Source organism: Manis pentadactyla, chromosome 19 (assembly GCF_030020395.1).
Source record: "Manis pentadactyla isolate mManPen7 chromosome 19, mManPen7.hap1, whole genome shotgun sequence".
Lineage (NCBI taxonomy): Eukaryota > Metazoa > Chordata > Mammalia > Pholidota > Manidae > Manis > Manis pentadactyla.
The window spans coordinates 14,569,301-14,591,846 of NC_080037.1; the positions used below are offsets into that span (position 1 = coordinate 14,569,301).

Sequence of the window (22,546 nt, forward strand, 5' to 3'; positions counted from 1 at the left end):
TGTCACTTTTTTTTCTCTTCATAGTAAGTCTTCGGAATTGGTATGCATTTTACACATAGGGCGTCTCTCAGTTTGGATTAGGAATTTACCAAGTGCTCAAAGTACACGGTGCTAATGGCTACCTTGGTGGGCAGCACTGCTTTAGACAGTGCAAGGCTGAGTGCCATTATAAATGGACTTGATTATTTTTCAAATTCCCTATATCCCTATTGTGTGTGGCACAATAACTCTGCTCCTTAAATAGGTTGATGAAAGCCCTAAGTGATAAACAGGCACTTGGTTTTGTCTGTCTGTATTTTTGGCACCGAAATAAAAATCGTTGAGATTTCCTCTGTGCTTCAAACAGAAAAAAGAATCCATTAATATGGTCCGTCTGGTCAGACAGGCACTCTCCCAGGATTTGTCAGCAGAACGCTTTAAAAAAAAAAAAAGGTAAGCACTAGTAACACAACTCTGCCATACAATGCCTTGCCGGGAGCGGAGGTGGAGGCGTCAGGGACCCTCGGAAGCCAGTCCAGGGACGCCTAGGTGTTCAAAGTCAAGACGCCGCCCACCGTCGCAGGGAGGTATCACTGACCCAGTTAACATTTTAAGAGTGAACTGTCTGTACAGAGTCCACTAGAAGACACCTGAAACCATAATGAAACTTTATACATACACCTTTCGCTTAGACGCTAGCGACCTACGCCCACACGGTGCGTGGGGAAAACACGGAGAAGCGGTTTTCTGGCGGGCTGGGAGCAGAAGGAAACTTCGGCGAAGCGTCTGTTCCGCGCCTGCGCTGAGTTTCCCGCATGCTCAGAAGCCGAGGTGGGTTCGTCCAACACCCCGCTACGGTCTAAGCGACCCGCTGACCGGGAGGAAGCTCGGTAGTGGGCGCAGCGACGGGCCTGTTGCTTAATAACGCGTTTTCTCGTACCCCTGAAGTATCTTTCGCCTGACCTCGTTCCGGGTTTGTCACGGTAAGTTTCTCCCCTGAGGGTCAGGGCCAGGGCCCTAGGCAGATCTGGGTTGTTAACTGGTCCCCTAACTCCACTCCTTTGCACAGATCTGAGGAAATTTAAGGAGTTTATGTTTAAAAATCAGAAAACGACTAACGTGAATCATATTGCCTCTCCAGAAATTACAATTCGGACCTAGATTGTTGGGTATCGACATTTTAATTATATATCTGTTGCTCCGGGGTCGTCTTATGGCTGTCTGGTAGAAAGGCAAGCCTAATCAGTAGGTTCAGTTAGTGCACCCAAATTTAGAGACTTACGCCTAAAATTAAATTTAATTAAAGTAGCAGACATCCTTCCTATTGTCTTTCCTACTTATTTGTAGACTTGCTTGATTTATTTAGTTTTTTCTGAAAATATAATTGCTAGTTCGAAAGATGTATTTTTCTCTTCAGATTTTCAAAACCCTTCTAAGAGGTTTTACCACTTTACATCCTCCTAACAATGCTCAGGAGGATGCATACTTCCTTATACATGCTTATTTTACAAGTGAACAGCCATGTCTCATTGTTTCTGTTTGCATTTCTCTCGAGGTTGAGCATTTCATGTATTTAATGGCCATTGCTTTTCTTTTCCTAGGAATTGCCTATTCGTATCCTTTGCTCATTTTTACATTGGATTATTCATCTTTTACATAATAATATATAAAAGCCCTTTACCTAACACAAACTAGCTCAATTGTCTAGTATGTGAAACAAACATTTTTCTCATTTTGTCAACCATCTGTTTGCTTTGTTTAGGGGATTTTGACCATATAGGCATTTTAATTTTTATTCAATCAAGCTTATTAATATACCTTTTATAGATTCTTAATTTTGTCATATTAAAAAGTCCTTTACCAAATTTAGAAAACATTTCGCCCACATATATTCCCATATTTTTATGGTTTCATTCTTTACTTTTAAAGTCATGCATTAATCTGGAATATATATTGATATAAAAAATACAAAAAGGATCCAGCATTTTTTTAAAGAGATTACTAATTGTCCCTGCCATTTAGGCACAAATGACTTTCCTCCATGATATGAAATACCACCTTCAGTGCATTTGGATCTGTCACTGGAATTTATTTATTTGTCTCTCTAGTTCTGCCCAGAACTGAATTGTTATTATTACAACAAGTCATGTTTTGATAGCTGGTCAGGAGAGTTATCTCAGTTCATTGTTCGCTTCTCAGAATTTGCTCTGTTATGCTCACAACTTTATTTTTCCAAATGACCTGAACTTTAGCATCATTTGTCCAGGTTCCAAAGATAAATAATCTTAGTATTTTGATCAGTTTTTAGATCCTAATCCTCATTTGCTCACGATCTTTATACTGAATTGAAGATACCTCTTCAAGACTATGAGAAAAATGTATTATTTGATTCTTGTTTTTATCCTTCTGATCTTGCCCTGTTGGCAGCTGTAAAGATTGCTTACACAGTGGGATGTTATGTTGAGGGCCTTAAGTGGCACACAACCTTTTGCACAGGTACTGTAAGCCTCAAGCCCAGAATGTTAAGAAAAAGAACTTACACTGTGAGTCAGGGTAATGTTAGTTATCATGTTCTATCTTCAGGGTCAAAATAATGTTGCAGAAGCTATAGGAATTTTTTGCCCTTACTACTGCCCTAATGTCCCACAGGGTAGCCTGTAGTAAGGACAGTCATAATAATGGTTAGCCAGTATTATTTAGCGCTTATCTTGTGCCAGGGACCATTGTAAGTGCTTTACATATGTTATGAATTCAATAATCACAGCAAACCTATCTATAGATACTATTGTTAGCTCCATTTTAGAGATTGAGACACAGAGAATTTAAGTCACTTTCTTAAGGTCACACAGCTTGTGTGTGCCAGAGACAGGATTTGAACACAGGCAGTTGGCTCCAGGGCCTGTGTCTTTAACGACTACGTTGTTTTTTATTAAGCTCTCAGAAACACCTCTTCACAAAAGGTAGCATTTTGGGACCCAGAAGGTGTAAAACTGGTAGAAAGGGAAGTACAATGGGTATAATGTCAGCTGCTGTGAGAAACTTACCAACTTGCAGGGAGATTTTTGGCCTTCCTCTGTATCCCTATATTGTCAGCCACTAATTCTGATTTGGGCCTTGGGAGGGGGCACAATTTAAAAGGCTAATAAGAACCTTTTTTTTTTCCCCCGTAAATTTCATGTTTGGATATTATGATTAGCTACATTTCTCTACACCAAGAGCCAAAATTGCATTCACTTGTTTAAAAAAAAGTGTAAGAAAAATATTTCTAGGGGAATGTAATATTTCACTACTAATTCAGTTTGGGCCGAAGCAGTCTTTCAGAGAAAACGGTAGAAATATTTTCTTATTTGCTAAGTAAAAGTGATTTGCAGGATCTCTTTATGAATCACTATTATGCTTTACATCAAACCTAACTTTTTACATTCTTAGAAAGCTGATGTTAGCTTCAAATAGTGGTTCATCAATATAATATACACTTTCTGAGGAACAAAGTAGAAAGGCAAGACCTAAAAGTTTTTCTTTGAAAGAAAATAATGTGGCCCTGGAAAACATAAAGGGCAGTGGCTTAGTCATACATGAAGCCTGGCAAGGCTGGAATGATTGCTTAATTGGCTGAAAGGTGCACGATATCTCTCAGAAGTCAGAACAACACTGTACATTGAGGGGAAATGATCTGCCTTTCATAATTGGCGTTTTGTATAACATGGTGACTGAATGAGCATACCAACACATGTGAAAATATCCTCAGCAGTGAAGACATCTGGGCAGTGCAGACTACCTTTTCCAACGCAGAATGAATCAGATGTCTGGCTGGTCAACAAAGTGCTTGCTAAATTATTCTTCCCACTTTCTATTTGAGGTTTTCCTGAATTAGTAATTATCATAACCAGTTTTTCCACATGTTAACACCTAGCATGCCAAGAAAATGGATGGAGCCTGAAAACGACATAATAAGATAAACAATTCAAATACATAGAAACCCATTTTATTTTCATCTTAATTCTAGACACCTGTTGATCACAGTATGGTATTCATTACCTTATATCAATTTCAATCCTGTTCCTGCTGAACGGTTTCAAACACTTCACTTGTTCATTGTCTCAGTTATGTTCATAATCCCTGTGAACAGAATGTGGATGATCGAAAAAAGATGTAAGGAGGTTAAAAGGCACATCAGATCAAATATGCAGTGAGAAACTGGTGGTAAAATGATAACTGTTGCTGAATTGAGGTTTATATGTATTGTGTATCCTTATTGCATTGAAGTAATGTTGACTTGATTTGATTAGAGGTGGGAGAGTTTTTATCATGGATTTGTTCCCAGTACTGAGCACACTGAGACAGAGATAAAGTACAAGAGGTTTATTAGAGAGTGTTCTTGGGATATATACTATAAACTTTAGGTTACAATATTTTACCCTCAACCCACCAAAATATTAGCTCCTTAAGGAAAGATGTTTTATCTTATCCCTTGGAACACCTCCCACAGCTTTTGCACATTACACATCTTATACATAGAACTTTCTCACATGCTCATAGGCCTGGGCCAGTTTCCCCAAGCTTCAAAATGTCCCATCTGCAGAGAGAAAGAAGACCAATAAAATTTAGTGAGAGAGCTAATGCTGAAATAGAGTTTTTCCAAGCGTCTTAGAAAATATTTACTATAGAATCTACACCATTAAGCACCCAAATATGTGATGAACTGAATTCAAGTATTGGCTTTGAAAGTAACAAAACATTTGTCTCAATTTCCCTTTAGGGTTTATCATGGCTTCCAGTCACACTGTGTTGATGAGGTTGGTAGCCTCAGCATATTCTGTTGCTCAAAAGGCAGGAATGATAGTCAGACGTGTTATTGCTGAAGGAGATCTGGATATCGTGGAGAAGGTACTAAAAATTTCATTTCATATCAATTTTTATTTTTGTTCCTTCAGGTTTAGCTAAAGGATGTAATAATTTGGACAGACTTTGATAGTTGAAATTATCAATGGCTCCCTTATGGTGATTGCAAGACCCTTAGTTCAGGTGGGCTCCATTTTTGCTTTGAAAATGACTCCTGACTTTCTACATCCAAAACTTTTATTATATGACTGGGCATTCTGACCACTTCTGGCCCCAGGGCATTATAACCTATCTTCATATCCTAAATACATGCAAAGCCATGCAGTTCTTGGGGAACTTGACAAGTTCGGTAAAATCTGTCTTTTAAATAAGTATTCCTTATATTCAAAACTTTAAAAAAATGTCTTTCTTCATGGAGAAGAAACCCAAAATAAGGTTTTTTCTTTCTGGTAAGGTAATTAAAAACTTAGGTAAGTTATCAGAAAGATAGTTTATAATGATAATTGATTCTTTTTTTCTTTTTTTTAAGTAGCATTGATGTACAATCTTATGACGGTTTCACATGAACAACATTGTGGTTTCACCATTCACCCATTTTATCAAGTCCTCACCCCCATTGCAGTCACTGTCTGATAGTTGATTCTTCAAAGAAATCCTACCATGCCTATCCTCTACTTAAAAATATATTTTTTTCTACAAGACTTGATTATTTCACATTACAGATTTTTTAAACATAAGCTTCCATATGTTGACTTTCTATCATAATCTTTAAAGAAGATTGCATTGTAATTTTGCCCTACAGGATATGATTAACCATTGACGCTCTAATGATCGTCACTCCTTTATGGTAGGTCAGACATCTATCTAAAGCTGTTAGCATAAAAAAAAATGAGGACCAAATATATTATGAGTAAAAAAAGCCTAGTAGTAAGTGCATATGAGCTAATTATAAGAAATTCAGCATAACTGCTTTTAAGAATTAAGAGTCACAAGGACAAGGAAATCTAATTTTCGTTTTTGATAGATTTATGGGCTTAATAGTACAGGAACTAGATATAAGGTATGTTAACTTTTTTAAAAAGTTGTTATAGTCTCTCATTTTCCATTCTCAAAAAAAATTCAAGCTATTTATAAATATATAGATGACCTCTCCCATCCTCCGTCCTGAGCCACTGTTAGGTACAGTAATAATTGAATGAACATTACCACAAACTTTTAATTTGTGGTTCATTTCAACCTAGAAAAGATCATTGGTGACAGATCACAGGACTCTGCTCCTGACTATTTCCTTTTCTCTTTAACCATTAACTTAAATACAGTTTAAAAAATTCATTGAATGCTTTTTCCTTCTCAAAAATGTGACAGAAGATGGAAAACATACTTACCAAATCTGTCAATAAAATGAAGCTGGGAAAGGGAGTTAATGTTTTGGATCACAGAATAAGGATTCAAAATAGTTGCAGACTCTGAAAAAGTGGGTCAAATCCAATAGGATAATATAACAGGAGTAATATAAAGTCCTGTATTGATGTTCAAGTAATAAGAGGTAAGTCAAATTTGTTTAAAAGAGGCTTTAGTTGACCACATACATGCTCAATAATAAACCTTTAGTGTGATACAGCAACTTTCAGAAGGCTACTATTCTTAACTGTTTTTTAGTAAAGTTTTCTCTATTAAAAAAATAGAAAATGGAGAAAAATAGTAAAAAGTAAACAAAAATCTTCCATCATGGTACCACTGCCAGTATTTTGCATCATTGGTTTCCACACTTTTTCCTTAGTAGCACTTATTTTGTTTAAATTGATTTTATGTTGTGGTTATACTTGATGTACCATTTTGTAGTGTATATCTAGATAGTAATAGAAATATAGTGTTCAAGTTAGGAAAAAAAGGTGATAATCTCACTGTTCTCTGTACTGGTCAGGTACTTCTAGTACTTTATATCTATTTGTTTATATCTCTTTTTAAAAGAGGACAAAATCAGATTTATCACACAATATATTCAGAATGATAAGGTCTGGCACTATGTCAGTAGAAAGAACAGGAAATATTTATCCTAGAGAATAAAAGAGTGGGTTTCCTCATGTAGGTGAATGGCTATCAATATGTCTTTTTTTTTTCTCTAGAGCAGTAGTTTCTAAATTTGATATATACGTCACCTTTAAATTTAACAATTTTTAAAAAGTTTCATTCAACAGATAGTTAATATGGCACACCTACTGTGTACCAGACACAGTTCCTTAGGGAATAAAACAAAGATCTCTGCCCTTGGGGCACTGCATTCTAGCAGAATAGTACTTTGGATTGAAATAACTGGTAAACTGAAGTGTAGCAGAAAAGACTGATTTTCATGATCATTCCTTATCTCATTTAGAGTATTACAAAATTTCTGTTTAATATCTGTAAACCCACCTAACCAGGCAAGGCATATCTAAATTGTGCATGTCATAATTCTCTGAAAACAAACTGACAAAGGAAGTTGTGGCTATTAATTGCGAGATTTTCCACTATCTTTCACTAGCATTTCTGCCATATGGATTGAGTAAGAATGCCATAGGTGAGCTATGTGTTAAATATTACTCTCATTCATTTTCATAGTCCTTTATATTTTAGAAATAGAAGTTCTATACCCATATGCAAATTGTCCTGAGAACCTCTTGCTTGATTAGGATTAGAATTAATGAGTGGAGGTTACAGAAGGATCTGTATAAGGAATACCTTTCAAATAACTAAAGGTACAGTATTTAGCTTTGACTGCCTTGAAAAGGTATGAATTTCCTGTCTCTTAACCTGTTTGAGGAAAGATTGATCTAGAGGTTGTAAGAAGGGAATTTCTGAACTAGGGGAGAAAATGTTCCTGTAATTTAAGAGCTCCTTTCCAAACTTTAGCCACCATAAATCCCATGAGAAAAACCATGGCCCAGAAAGGAGTTGACTCATTCGGTATTAAGTTCCATGAATCTAAAAACAGATGGTGTAATTTACATAATACAGGCACTCATGCACTCAGAATCAGAGGACAACTTATTTCAAATTAGTTCTGCTAAAATTTGCATTCTTTGTTGCAGACCTGTGCAACAGATCTGCAGACCAAAGCTGACCGATTGGCACAAATGAGCATATGCTCTTCACTGGCACGGAAATTCCCCAAACTGACAATTATAGGAGAAGAGGTAAGACTTCAAGGATATATTTTTATGCCTGCTTACCATAGAGATTTAAAATTGCCACCTTATTTATATGCACTGTCATGATTTTAAGCATTGTATCTAGTGTTTCAACACAAAAATAATTATATTCCTTGGACTTGCAGAAAATGTCTGATTATAAAATATTTTGGTCCGTGTCTGGGCCAGATGTCTCAATTCTTGACTGTAGAAGATACGGTTACTGTTATAATATTCTGCATACAAACTATAAGATGGGCAGAGTTCTAGAATTTTGGAATAAAATGCACTTTGTTGTTTCTGTTTGGGTTGAGGTTGTTGTAGGGTATATGTAGGCTTATTTGCATACTTATCCCGAAACTAAACCACTGCGAAAGTGAAGGACTTGACAGCTCATGTAACTGACAAAGTAGAGGTATCTGATGTCAGAGCCACTTACTTAAATAAGTCTATAATACTTAAAAATTCTTTTCTTTTTAAACTCTCTTCAGGATAATGAACTTGAGTTCCTTTGTAATCAACACTGATGAGCCATATATGATCATTTTTGCAATTTTATTTGGTTTGCTTTATTTTTTACTTGGTTAAGCTCTATACATAAGTGGTAAACAGGACTAATGAAAACTGATGCTGCATTTCTTCTGTTACTAAGACAAAGGGTACTCTGTAAACAATCAACAACTTCAGTAACCACAAGTGTTCTCTGCTTTAGGATCTGCCTTCTGAAGAAGTGGATCAAGAGCTGATTGAAGATGGTCAGTGGGAAGAAATACTGAAGCAACCATGCCCATCACAGTACAGAACTATCAAAGAGGAAGATGTATGTTCCATATCATTACTTAACCATCTACTAATATTCATTTTTCCATAATAAAAGAAATAAAATGTGCCTATAACGATGAAAGGTTTAGTTATAAAATGGGGGCAGCCAGGAGCTTGAAAGCTTTCCAAGGTGACAGTGTACTTTTATCAGTTAAGCATTTCATATTTAAAATACTTAAATCACACTTTTCTTTAACTTAAGTGGGTTTTTTCCAAGATTGCAAAACAATAAGGTATTCTCACTATTGCAAAACTGATGACATTGGCTTAAGCCATCCATAATGTAATTTCAAAAATGAAAGTAAGATAGTTTTAGCTAATCTATTCAAATTTATTTTTTAAATTTTGTATGCTTAATTTGGGTATTTCCTTTTTTTTTTTAAGCTTGTGGTCTGGGTTGATCCTCTGGATGGTACCAAAGAATATACTGAAGGTAGGTATCTCTTTTGTACTTGTACTTGATAGCAGTAGGACTAGTAGATAATGTTTAGTTATAAACACATAATATTTCATATGTTGTACAAAAACCCAGCATCATTATTTTATGTCTATGCCCTAAAGCTGTATTTGTGTTCATCCTAGCTGTCATTATACATCAGTGGTTGTCAAGACAGAGAGGGAGAAAATTAGTCTGCCACAAATATCCCATACACGCACTCTAACAACCCTGCAATTCTAATTGTCCACCAGGTGAGGATCACTAACACTAAACCAGCATTGCCAAAGGGGATATACTGAACCCCCAGCTCTACTAGGGTAGAAAGACCATGAAAAAGCACAGCTGTACTGCCCACCTTCCATGCCAGTTCCACACATTTTCCCCTTATCTGTGAACTGCTTTCTCACTTCACAGCCTCATCTTTAAAGATGCAATTAGAAACAGTACAAGATCTCTCCTTTCTGAAATTATCTAAGATGTAAAAAACTAGAAAGCACCAAAGTAAAACAAAACTGGCAACATGAAAGTAAGAAAGACCGGGCTCAGAGCCAGAGTTTCATGAACTGGCATAAGCAGTTTTATTTTTGAAATAAAGATCCATGTAGGTTTTCTTATATTAATTATCAGTTTCATGGCTTCAAAGAAGCAAATTTCTCATAATTGCTAGGAAAAACTCTCTGTTTTTGATTGAGACACATGTATAACAAGTCAGTCACTCAGTGTGGGTGTGGGTGCACACGCACGTGCACATGTGTGTACATGTGCGTTCATTATGTATGTGTGTGTGAGCACTAAAAAGGTCACTAATCCATTGAGAAATAGGGAAACTCTAGGCAGCTTTAGTGTATACAAGAGCTCCTACACAGCTTGTTTAGATCTTGATTCACTAGCTCTGGGAAGGAGCCAGAGAATCTATATTGTAAAAATTATGTTAGTTAGCTCTAAAATGTTGTTTCGTAGTCCATGGACCCCCACCTTGAGAAACCTTACTTTAAAGGCTTGAGCTGCAAGTCTAGAGAGTAATCCCGGAATAGAGTGATCCAGCAGGCAAGAGTGAGTTGGATGGGGGTGGAGGGGGCAAGCAGGAATCTAATGATAGTGGCTGCAGAGTTATGGTTGGTTCATTTAACTGGTTTATAAATTGTGCTAATGTATATCAATTAATTAAATGGCCATAGACCTTATTTCTGTCTCACTCATAATTTGTTCCTTTTGCCAGAAGTAGGATTGATCGTGGATAATTGATTGCAAATTCCTTACCTTTACTACAAAAATAACTTGGAGCAGTTGATGTGCTGATGATGAGTCATACATGAGAAGAGTTATATAATAATTAATACTTATTTCTTTTTATAGGTCTTCTTGACAATGTAACAGTTCTTATTGGAATTGCTTATGAAGGAAAAGCCATAGCAGGAGTTATTAACCAGCCATATTATAACTACCAGGTATTACTATAAATTATATAAAAATATTTTATTAGATAGATAATTTTAATGTTATAAAAATAATCCCTGATGTTGTCTAATCCAGCGGTTTCTAGCTTAGTTGCACATGCAATCATCTGGGGAGCTTTTCAAAAATTCCCAAGTAATGCCCCAGACCTACTGAATCAGAACCTCTGGGAGCATTGATACTAGGAATGTATATGTAGGTATATGTGTATACATAAGCATGCTATATGTTAAGTAAACTTTTTATTCAAATGCCAAAGTTTGGGAATTACTGATATGGTTCTTGATTAGCTTGATCACTGAGACACCTGATTTACAGGTGGTTCTAGAAGCACATTGAAGAATGAACCATTTCAACCAACAAAAGATGCTAGCCATCTTGTTTTCCAGGTAATGCAACATAGCACCTAAATTATACTCAGCATTGATAAAAGGACTAAATATCTCTTGCGCTAGTTTCTCTTATCCTCTTATCTTGTCTCTCTAATCTGCTTTGACTTTCTATTATAAATCCAAGAAATAGTCTTCCTTACAAACAAACTAATGAAATTCTAAAGCAGAGATTACCATTAAATCAGATTAAATGTTAAAGGAAATTGTTGAGATTTAACATATTTACATTAGTGTGATCTTGATAGCACTTTGGGGAAACAAAGTAACCACAGTGGGAACTATTACTTCTGAATAACCAATTTGAGTTAAAAGCAGTATTAATTTCTACTTCTATGATAAACTTGTTTTTTCTGCCATTTGTATGATTGTAACTTTTTCTTTATAATCATGTGCTTGTTACCATTATTTAGTAAACATAGGCAGTTTTGGAAATATCTCTTATATTGAATTGTTTAAGTGTCCATAATTCTTTTATTATGACTTTAATGTTTATACAGTATTATATGCAGATACAAGTCTGTGGTTATTATGTAAATTTTAAGTGAAATATTACTTAAAAGAGGGGCATTTAATTCATAGTAACATTGTAATGCACAGCACTTTTCATCAAAACAAGATCTGAGTGCTTAAATCTTGCTAATAATTTCCATCACTTCTTTCTGAGGTTAGAAAAATTGTATTCATTTTCCACAGAACAATGAAAAGCAGAACTTAAGGGAACACAGGAATGAAGCAAAGGTGAGAAAAACAGTTAGGGTTTTGGCTTCACCAGTAGGTGAAAAGAGGTAGGCAACTTGTTGTTTCCCAGGTAGCCGTTGTTCATCCCATGTACCAGTTCATTTTCTCCTGTGTTGCTTCTCCCTTTCGTTGCCTCTCCTTCCACCGCATTCCCTTCTGTACACTTTCTTTTCCCTTGCTTTTCCTTCTCTCTCGCTTACATCTTAAATTTGTTGAAACAAGTGGAAAAGTTGCTCAGCTCTGTTGGCAGTATTCAAAGCTGAATACTCAATTTTAAGTAATTGTCATCACCATAATAATAGCTAAAATTTATCAAGAGCTTACTGTGTGCTGGCAACTCAAGGGGTTCACATGTATTACCTCATTTAATGCTCACCACAATCCTTTAATGATACCCCTGTTTTAAAAAAGAGGAACTGAAGCATTAACTTGCCCTAGGTCACCTACTCTGTCCCTGGCAGATCTGGGGAATCAAACCCAGGTTCACCTATTACTCTGTATTGCTTTTTCAAGCTTTATTTCTTCTAACAGATTCTGAAGCTGGTATGCATGTACAGAGAGCAGCATGGCTTCGTGCAAAGAAACCCAGTCTCTTTATATCACGGCTAGGTTCTTACTGTTATGAATCTTAATTAACTCATCAGTAAGATAAAAATGTTGACGAGAAAGTTGGTGTGGAACCTTTGAAGGAGAGAGACAGATTGAAAGGTGAGGAGCATAGAGGAAGGCTAGCTGGCTGCCTTGTGGCCTTGCAATTACCTCACCATTTCCAGAATGGTCTCATCCTCTTTGCCTAAATATTCATTTACAGAATAATCGATGACTTTTTAGGGACCAGAATACTCATTTTCACTCTTAAGTATGCTTTCCTCTCTTTTTCAAAATAACTGTAGAGCTGAATTAATAAATAGTTTTCTTGGGAGCATGAAATTTGTCTCAGCAATCAAGGTGAAGCCTAATGAACACCCAGAGCCACCATGGAGTCCATGTGTACTTTTCAGGCTCTAAGTAAGCCTCCCGCAGTGGCCTCAGGCGGAGCCCTGGAAGCACACAAGCGAGTACTGAGCACCTGGCACTTGTTCCTGTGTTGCCCACTACGTAGGGAGTGCTCTCAGTGGACAGCCTTCAGCTGTCAGCCTGTTCAGGGGCTGCCTTACTTGTAAAGTGCCAGCTCGCCCAGTGACAAGCCCTTTCCCCAGGCAGCCCATCTCCAGCGACTGATTACTGAATGATGTAAAGGCCTGGTATTTCATTCCAGTTTTCACAGCACTGAAGGGCCATTCTAGCCCCAGAGCTTTCCCTAGAGTCGGCTGAAGCTCCTCTTGGGGCTGCCTCACGGTTCAGTTTCTCCTGCGCACTCTCGCTTCCCCCCTCCCCTCCATGGTGTTAATCCAGGGGTACTCCTTAATAAGTACCCTGCCTAGCCCAGAGTCTGCTGCCAGGGATGCTGACCTGCAACGTAAGCGTATTTCATTGTAACAGCACCCAGGGTACTGCTGTATGACAAATAAGATGATGGGTTTGAAAGTGTTTGGACAAGTAAACTCAGGCAGTAGCTTAGTAATGAAGGATATTAGCTGTGGGCACAGATAAGCTTTAGTATGGGTATGATCTTCCTAGAGTCCTTGGTCAGGTTACTTAATTTTACCGAATCTCATTTTTTCTTCTGTAAAATAAGGATGGTGATACATACTCTATGGGGTTGTTTGGGGGATTAAATGAGATAATACATGTAAAGTACTTAAATAAGGTGCCTGGTATATGCTCAGTATTCAGTAAAATGTATGTATGTTTGCAATATATGTTGACTATATTAATATAATAGTATTTTGATGACTTTGTGTTATTTTATGTGTCAGTTTTATTTTCCATGAAATAAAGGTTATATTTTTCTATGTGAAGCATATAGTTATAACAAAATATCATTGATATGTACTATATATCATTGTCATTTTACTACCATGATTGTTAGTTGAATCTTTAACCATGACCCCATCATCCATGACTACTCTTCAGTATCAGCCTATTTGGTTGCTCTGTCTCTGTAGCAGCAATATACATTATCACATTACTTATTCCCATAATAACAATCTTTATTGTTTCTCGGGTAATGCAAAGTAGTAATCAGTACATGGTGTTTCATTTCCTGGGAACTTCAGTACCTTTTTTAAACAACTCTCTTCATATACAACAATAAGATTATTGGATGCTTCAGAGAGGAAGAGGAATCAGTATATGAGGATTCCTTTCCTGAAGACTCCAGGGCGTAAGGGTGGGAGATCCCTTCAGTGCCTCTCCAAACAACCAGCACAACAGTGAGCATGGTCAGTCTGTTCTCCCAGGAAAATTTCCTTGTCAGTGATAGTGTTCCCGTTCTTTGTAACATTATCATTAAAAATTCATGATGCTAATTTAGCTAAATATTCTATTTATGGCTAACAATTTTCTCTAAGTGACTACAAGCTTTGCTGTTGTTTCACTCCTTTTACATAGGCAGGACCAGATGCTGTGTTGGGGAGGACAATCTGGGGAGTTTTAGGTTTAGGTGCCTTTGGATTTCAGCTGAAAGAAGTGCCGGCTGGGAAGCACATTATCACAACTACGCGATCCCACAGCAACAAGCTGGTCACTGACTGTGTTACTGCTATGAACCCCGACGACGTGCTGCGCGTGGGCGGAGCAGGAAACAAGGTATGAAGCGCATCTGTCACCCACTCCAAAACGCAACTGAACCATGCCAAGAAATTCTGAGCTTTTGAGAAATGTAAAATAAGAGTTTGGGAGAAGAGATCAAAGATTGTAATTTGCCATTAACAGCCCATTTCAGCAACCTTTGAACTTGTTTTAAATGTTAAGATTTAAGTCCTTTTTATCTAAGAGGATTCAGCACTAAGCCATTAGGATAAAACCCATGCCTCTTGCCAGCCCTTATTTTCTAAAGGACCCTATTGGATTACTTCCTAGACCTTCCCTCTACAGACTCTAAGGATGGGCCACCTGTCCCTTCCTGGATACTTGCCCCATTCTTTCCTCTCGACTTCTATCCTCCTGAGAAGATTGTGAAATTGAACGGTTTGGTCTCTGTCCCCAGCCCTCATGCAGTTGTTCCCTGGATATATCACATTCCTCAGGTATCTCCAGTTCAGCATGCCCAGTTTGAGCTCTTCCTTTCTCTGCCTGCCCCCAGATGTGTTCCTCTTGCAGTTTCCTATCTGGGTGGTGGTTCCATCATTTTCCTAGTTGCTCCAGCCAGACACCTGAAAGTCATCCCAGACTCCTTCCTTCCTCACATCCTATCAGTCTGGTCCCATCTATATATCCTCTTCCTTCCCAAAATCTCCTCTGTCCACCTCAACTGCCAGTGTCCTAGTTAAAAACTATCATCATCCCTCATCCAGACTTTGCAGTAGTTTCCAAAGTGGTCTCCCTGTTCAGTTCAGCCCTCACAATACCACGAGAGCAATTAAAAATGCAAAACTTACCATATATTACTCACCTGTCCCAAATCCTTGGATGACCCCCTTACAACAATTTAAAATCCAAGCCTATGAGAATGAAATATATATTCCTCTATATGCTGGCCCTTGGCGGTGCCTATGAACCCCCCAATTCATACTTAGGCTCTAGTGTGAATACTGAAGTGCACATAGCTCCTGATACATGTGCATTTCACACTTGTGTGCATGGCACAGGGAAGGTAAATACTACATATTGAACTGAATGGAGTTCATATCTCCTCAGCAACCCTTTGGAAGCAATAAAGAGCTGTTTTTAGATTTTCCAAAAGCATTTACTTCAGGAGGATGAAAAATGGGAACCTAAAAATAACAGTATTTTGAAAAAAATCTGAAACATTTCGAAGTAAAAATGTATTCCTGGTGAAATGTAAACTAACAGAAGCGATTTTGTTTGCCCCTATTTTTTTTTTTTGGTATCATTAATCTATAATTACATGAGGAACATTATGTTTACTAGGCTTCCCCTTCACCAAGTCCCCCCGACAAACCCCATTACAATCACTGTCCATCAGCGTAGTAAGATGCTGTAGAATCACTACTTGTCTTCTCTGTGTTGCACAGCCCTCTCCATCCCCACCCCCACACACATTATACATGCTAATCGTAATGCCCCCTTTCTTTCCCTCCCCCCCATCCCTCCCTTCCCACCCATCCTCCGCAGTCCCTTTCCCTTTGGTAACTGTTAGTCCATTCTTGGGTTTTGTGATTTGCTGCTGTTTTGTTCCTTCAGTTTTCCTTTGTTCTTATACTCCAGATATGAGTGAAATCATTTGGTACTTGTCTTTCTCCGCCTGGCTTATTTCACTGAGCATAATACCCTCTAGCTCCATCCATGTTGTTGCAAATGGTAGGATTTGTTTTCTTCTGATGTGTTTGCCCCTATTTTTGTAACCACAGAAACCCAAGGGGCTCTTTTATTCCCAAGGGACACCATTCTCCTGAGGAACAGCGTCCCTAACCTGCACAGCTCCTACCTTTTCTCCTGGGAAAAGACCTTATTGAGCAGTTACTTTTTTTACATGAAGAATCTTTTTGAGAATCTAACAAAGTCTCAAAAAATAGACCTGGCATAGTTCTTGGCACATAAGACCTTACATATATTTGTTAAATGAAAGAAAACCTTTTTACTCAAAAGCTTGTAGCAAGGTTTAATCATTTGAAGGTAGTTTTGAATAGTACTAAAAAGAATAATTATTAAGATGACTTTAAACATTCATTTTTTGCCTGGGGAAAGAGCAGGAGATATAATTCCAAAGACTCAAGAATCTACTTGTTAGACTAGTTAACATCACTCATGTTAGGCTAAACTGTTTTTACAGTTTATACATTGTTGCACTAGTTGATATTTCTCTGGCCTTTATGTAATAATGGTCAAGTTTTTACAAGATTTAAAAATTTTACTCTTTCTACATATATATTGCTTTTACAGTAAGAAAGGAAAACAACATAAAAAACTTTTATCTAACTTGGACTGTTCAAATTTCCTTCTTTTAGCTTTTTTAACCACTTTGGCCCCCTCAAATCACTAGATGATTATGCATTTATTCTGTATATTTCTTCGTAATACGTGTTATTTTTTTCTTTTTTTTTCCAAATCTTACGTGTGTCAATTAAACCCGCTAACAGCTTTAACCTGAGTGTAACAGAGCAACTTAAATACATACACTTAATATAAACAAGCAATTTCTCTTATTTGCACTCCTATCAACTCGCTGTTGAGGGGTAATTATCATCTTTAACCTCACAGATTATCCAGCTGATTGAAGGGAAAGCCTCTGCTTATGTATTTGCAAGTCCTGGATGTAAGAAGTGGGATACTTGTGCTCCAGAAGTTATTTTACATGCTGTGGGAGGTAAGTCCATTTTATTTCAGGAAATTACAATTTTTATATTACACTGTTTCAGCATATTAACTTCCTTAGAATATAAAAGCTTGAAGGAAATTTAGAGGTTACCAACCCAACCCACATTTCATAGGTGAGAAAGTGGGTTTTCAGCAAATTCATTTTTCTTTAGTTGCAGTTTCACTTTTGCATTTCGATCTGCATACAGTTGATTTTATTAAACCTTTATTGATTTATAGCTTTAATGCTTTTAGGGTTATTTCTTGAAAAGTAAAATATTCATCATCATCATCATCATCACCTCATTTAGTTTCCTTTAAGCCAGTATTGGTAAATATCTCAGTACTAGTGCTTTAAGGTCGTAGTTAGAAGTTTTCTAATCTGATTGAAAATGTTACACATATATACATAGATCACTTTTCAGTTTCAAACAGGCATCCATTCACATCTACTCTCAAATAATATCTCATCACCATATTGTATTTCAAAGAAGTTAAAATTCATCATAATCCAACCTCATTAGGTTCTTAAATGAAACTAATAAAATACAGTTATGTTTTATGGACATCACTTAAACTCTTGCCAAACAAAGTGCTAATACTAAGGGTAGAATTAAGAAAACATTTTTGAAATCAAGAATAACAGTGATGGAGTATAACTAATAGGAAAAGTAATCACCTCAGGAAAGGAGGCACTAGTTAATGAGAAATTTAAATTGAGGATGGTAAATTAAATTAATCAGGGAAGGAAGGAAAAAAATTTTAGCCTTCAGTTAGTCAAAATTGCTCTATAGTTTTGAACTTCAAGTAAATCAAAACTTTACCTTTATAGTCACTCATTTTATTCCTGATTTTATCCCCGATTAATTAGATATTCCTTAGCAAGCATGAAGCCCTTAAAAGTAACTAGATACATAATGATCCAGTCACCCATTAACGTTGTAATGATGTTTTTCCCGTAGGCAAGCTGACCGATATCCATGGAAATGCTCTTCAGTATAACAAGGAAGTGAAGCATATGAACTCTGCAGGAGTCCTGGCCACACTGAGGAATTATGACTACTATGCAAGTCGAGTTCCAGAATCTGTTAAAAGTGCACTTGTTCCTTAAAGGACATCTCATTAACTTAGCTAGGATAAAACTTAGTTCTTGGAAAAATACATTTTAAAACTAACTGGATGGAATTAGAGCCTTACCTTTACTTTATGCATTGTTGCTCTGTGATTTATACTCAGTTACTTAGGAGGAGAAAAATTAAAGAATTTCTTGATTAACTAATCAACCAGACCAATTTTGACATCTGGAGAATTTATGAAGTCAGTATGTTACTTTTTTTTTTCTCCTTTTATTTAGGGAAATTAATGGAAGATTTAGTTCCAACCAACTATTCTGGCCAATAATTTAGTCAACATTCCTGTTATATAAACCAGATTTCTTTAGGGCACAGAAATATAAGTTACCTGAATCTCATTCTTGTTTTTCATGATAATTTTTAAAGTTTTCCTACTCCAATTATGAATAAGCTAAAATGTTAATGTGTATGTTGATAAAATGAATTTATGGGAAAAGTTTCTTTATAATAAACTAATCCTAGCTCTTAATGTTATTCACCAGGTATTTTGTATTTTCAAGTATTTAAAAATTATATATCCTCTACTGTGGGCATTACTTTATTCTTATAGCATTATTATAATGCTTAACTGTAGAAAGTTAGTTAATTGCCTTTATTCCTTTCCAAGGAGAGATTATAACAGATGCTATCATTCAGACATTCAGACTGGATTTTTATTTGTTGGGTCTCTGTTCAGTGCTTTCAAATAAATTTCTCTGTTATTGGATTAAGTCAGTGGTTTTAATTAATGTTTCTCAAGCCCAACTGCATATCAGAACCTTTTCAAAAAATGCAGAGTTCATAGGCTCCATCCCAGAAATTTTGATTCTGCATATTTTAAGAAGGCTACTCCAGGCACTTTGATAATCATTTATGTTTAGAACTCTCTAGGTAAGATAATACAGTATTCTCTCAGAGAGCATCTGTAATCCGGCCCTAAGAAGTATTTGTGGCTCTGACCCCTCTGACCACTTCCTCTTGCACCTCTCTCCGCATTGTCCTGATTCTCTTCTTCCCGCTTCGAGCCGCCCTGCGTTAGGCTCCTTTCTTGGTTTCTCTTTGTTTTCCTTCCCTTAAATGTCAGAATTCCCCAAGATTCTGTTCTAAGCTCTCTCTACTTTCTCACTAGATGATACCTACGCATACAGCTTCATGTTGGGCATTTTGCCCATAATTCAGAAAATCTGTTTTTAGTTCACAACTCTCAAAACCTAGATTGCTTTGTCCAAAAGTCTACATTGATGTCTTCTAGGTATCTGAATTATTTTGTCTAAAAAGCTCATCATTTTTGTCCATCCCTCCTAAATCATTTTCAAGTCCCCAGTGTGATCCTAATAATTGGCCAAGTTTGGAAATCACTTCCTAAATCTACTTATTTCTCTCTAAGAACAGAGTTCTTTACAAACAATAGTTTTCCCCTATTTAAAAAAAAAATCCAAGTGCAATGTGAGAATACATTAAAAGGAGAATATGCTCCGATATAAAAACTTCAGTTCTTCAAGCAACACTTTTGGAAGTCTTCATCCTCTCTCCATTCCCATTGCCTCTACGTTAATTTACACTCTCACACCCTTTTATTTCTTCCACGGGTCATGGCAATGTCTTTCTGATTAATCATCCAGCCTGCATGGTCCTCTGCAATCCATCGGTCATCGTCTCTAGGGTGATTTAAAAAAAAAATCAAATCTAGTAATGCTACTCCCTTATGCAAAATCTTTCATGGCTTCCTATTGCTTTCATAATAAAATGCAAGTTTCTTGTAGTAGCATATGAACCTGTGATGTTAGTTTCTTTCTTCAGCATCAACTCTGACCTCTAACCTATACTCCAGCCATGTTCAACCAGTTAAAGTTCCCCCCCTGATGCTATGTTTCCTGTCAACTTGGCCTCCATTTATTTGATCATTCATTTATTCAACAAATATTTTCTCAGCACCTGCTGTATGTTAGGCACTGTTCTAGGTACTGAACATTTAACAGTGGACCTAACACTGACATAAGTTTGTTCCTTGGTTGAGCTCATGCTCTTGTGATGTGAAACAGATAACGAACAAGTAAATGAAATTATTTACACAGTGATAAATGCTACTGGGGAAATCATGTAGGAAGAAGATCTAGAAAGCACCTGGGGCAGGGTGGAGGGTTGGAGTGGGGTCTCTGTCCAATGAAGTGGGATAAGGAGGTGATGTCTGAGCCAAAGCTGGATGAACAGAGGCAACCATGTTGAGCACAGGGGTTTTTTTAGTGGGAATAGCTAGCACAATGTCTCTGAGAAGGGAAAGAAAGGAAAACAAAACAAAGCCAGAGTATGCTGAAGTGAACAAGAAGAGTGTTAATAAAAGTGTGGGGGGCAGGAGCCAGGCCATGTACTGCCTTAAATTTTTTTTTTTTATTTTAAAGTTTGAGGAGAAATGAAAATGACTACTAAAAGGTACAGGGTTTCTTTCTGGGGAAATGAAATGTTCTAAATTCGTGGTAACAATTGGAAACTCTGAATATGCTAAAACCCATTCAATCGTATGCTTTAAATGGGTGAATTGCGTTGTATGTGAATTGTATTTAATGAAGCTGTTGAAAAAAATTAAATAGCCCCATGTGGCTAGTGCCCCCCCATATTATATAGCACAGCTGTGTTATCTTCCTGATTTATCCCAACAATTTTAACAACCACTCACAACCCCAGCAAGACATTTCAGCTAAGCCCCAACTTTATAACATGCACCTGCTACAGGGTGTTTTCATCTAGATATCTTACAAACATCTCAAAAAATGTCTGGGGCCAAATACTTGGCCAAACCTGTTTTCCCTTCTGTCTTTCCATCTTAGATGGTGATATAACCATCCACCCAATCACCCACCCTGAAATCTGGCAATAAACCTAGACACACCTGCCTCTCTCTCACTAACCCCTGCCCCAGCATCTCATCTGTCACTAGAGTCTACCTCCCAAGTATGTTTGGAACTAGTTCTGTATTCTCAATCTCCTTTCCACTGCATTAGTTTAGGCCTTCATCTTCTATCTTCTATTGTATAGACTATTGTAATAACATCTTTACTGCTCTCTCTTACCACCAATCAACCCACTCCAATCCACCTGGTATACTGCTGTCCAAGTGATCCTTGCAAAATGCAGTCCTGATCATCTCACTGCTGCTTAAAACTCATTACTGACTTCCTATCACAGGATGAAATCTAGCTCCTCAGCGTGATACATAGAACTCTTCATAATTTAGTTATCTGCCTACCTTCCAGCCTTTTTAATCTCATTGCCAAAACATTTTATATTCTGGTCATAATGAACTGGTCATAGTTTTCCAGATGCACTCAGCTTCACAACTCCAGACTTTAGCTCGTGTTCTTCCTTTGACTTATTTTTCCATTCCCTAGCTGTGTCATTTCTTACTGGAGGCTTTCCTTTATTATTATTTTCTCCTCCCTTTCCAACTCACTATGGATTATTTTGCATTTTCTGAGCTATCTTTGTACTTTGTGCAAACTTGTTTTTTTCTTCTTCATTACTTTTACTCTCATTTCCAAATGTTTTCCCGATGGAAAGATTTCTATTTGCTGCATGTATCCCACTGTCTAGCAGATATATGTAGATATGAATTCCACAAATTTTATTTATCTGTCTCTTTCATATACAAGACTAGGCTTTTTTGAGGGCTTGGACTTTGTCGTTCATATCTGTAGCTCCTGTTTATGTACATAGTAAGATGGGTTTAATATGTTGTCTGAATCCCCATTCTTGATTTTTTTTTAAATAGTTAATGCATTCATTTTTTTTTAATACTGTCAACCTAGTATAGAAGCAATTCTCCTTTAACTGGATGATGAGTATCTGTAAGAAACCAGCCACAAACATTATTCTTGATAGTGAAACAGTGACATTCCCACTGAAGTCAGGAATAAGACAAATATGTTCTTGTTCAGTTTTATCATTGGTACTGTTCAACATTATTCTAATGGTCCAACACAGTGAGAGAAATGAGGTATAAATATTGGACATAAAGATAAAAAATACCTGCAATATATAATACATCTAAAGAAATGACTGGAACTAATGAAAGCACCCAACAAGATAGTAACACTAAGACCTAGTAAAGTAAACTCGAAATGGATCAAAGACCTAAATATAAGGCATGAAATCATAAAACTCTTAGAATAAAACATAGGCAAAAACCTCTTGAATGTAAACATGAGCAACTTTTTCATGAACATATCTCCTCGGGCAAGGGAA

General features: G+C 36.9%; 1 protein-coding gene across 2 annotated transcripts; it reads left to right on the top strand.

Moving 5' to 3' along the window:
• The first annotated feature begins 772 nt into the window (after positions 1 to 772).
• BPNT1 (3'(2'), 5'-bisphosphate nucleotidase 1) lies at positions 773 to 19,038 on the top strand. Of its 2 annotated transcripts, XM_036932122.2 has the most exons (10): positions 773 to 962; positions 4,739 to 4,866; positions 7,890 to 7,994; positions 8,701 to 8,808; positions 9,195 to 9,243; positions 10,606 to 10,697; positions 11,790 to 11,834; positions 14,328 to 14,525; positions 17,100 to 17,205; positions 18,158 to 19,038. In XM_036932122.2, the coding sequence occupies exons 2-10, from the start codon at positions 4,747 to 4,749 to the stop codon at positions 18,304 to 18,306; spliced, it is 972 nt and encodes a 323-aa protein (XP_036788017.2). In that variant the 5' UTR covers positions 773 to 962; positions 4,739 to 4,746; the 3' UTR covers positions 18,307 to 19,038. The 2 variants fall into 2 exon arrangements, with proteins under 2 accessions (XP_036788017.2, XP_036788024.2); XM_036932129.2 differs by lacking the exon at positions 11,790 to 11,834 and having other exon boundaries at positions 774 to 962.
• The last annotated feature ends 3,508 nt before the right edge of the window (positions 19,039 to 22,546 follow it).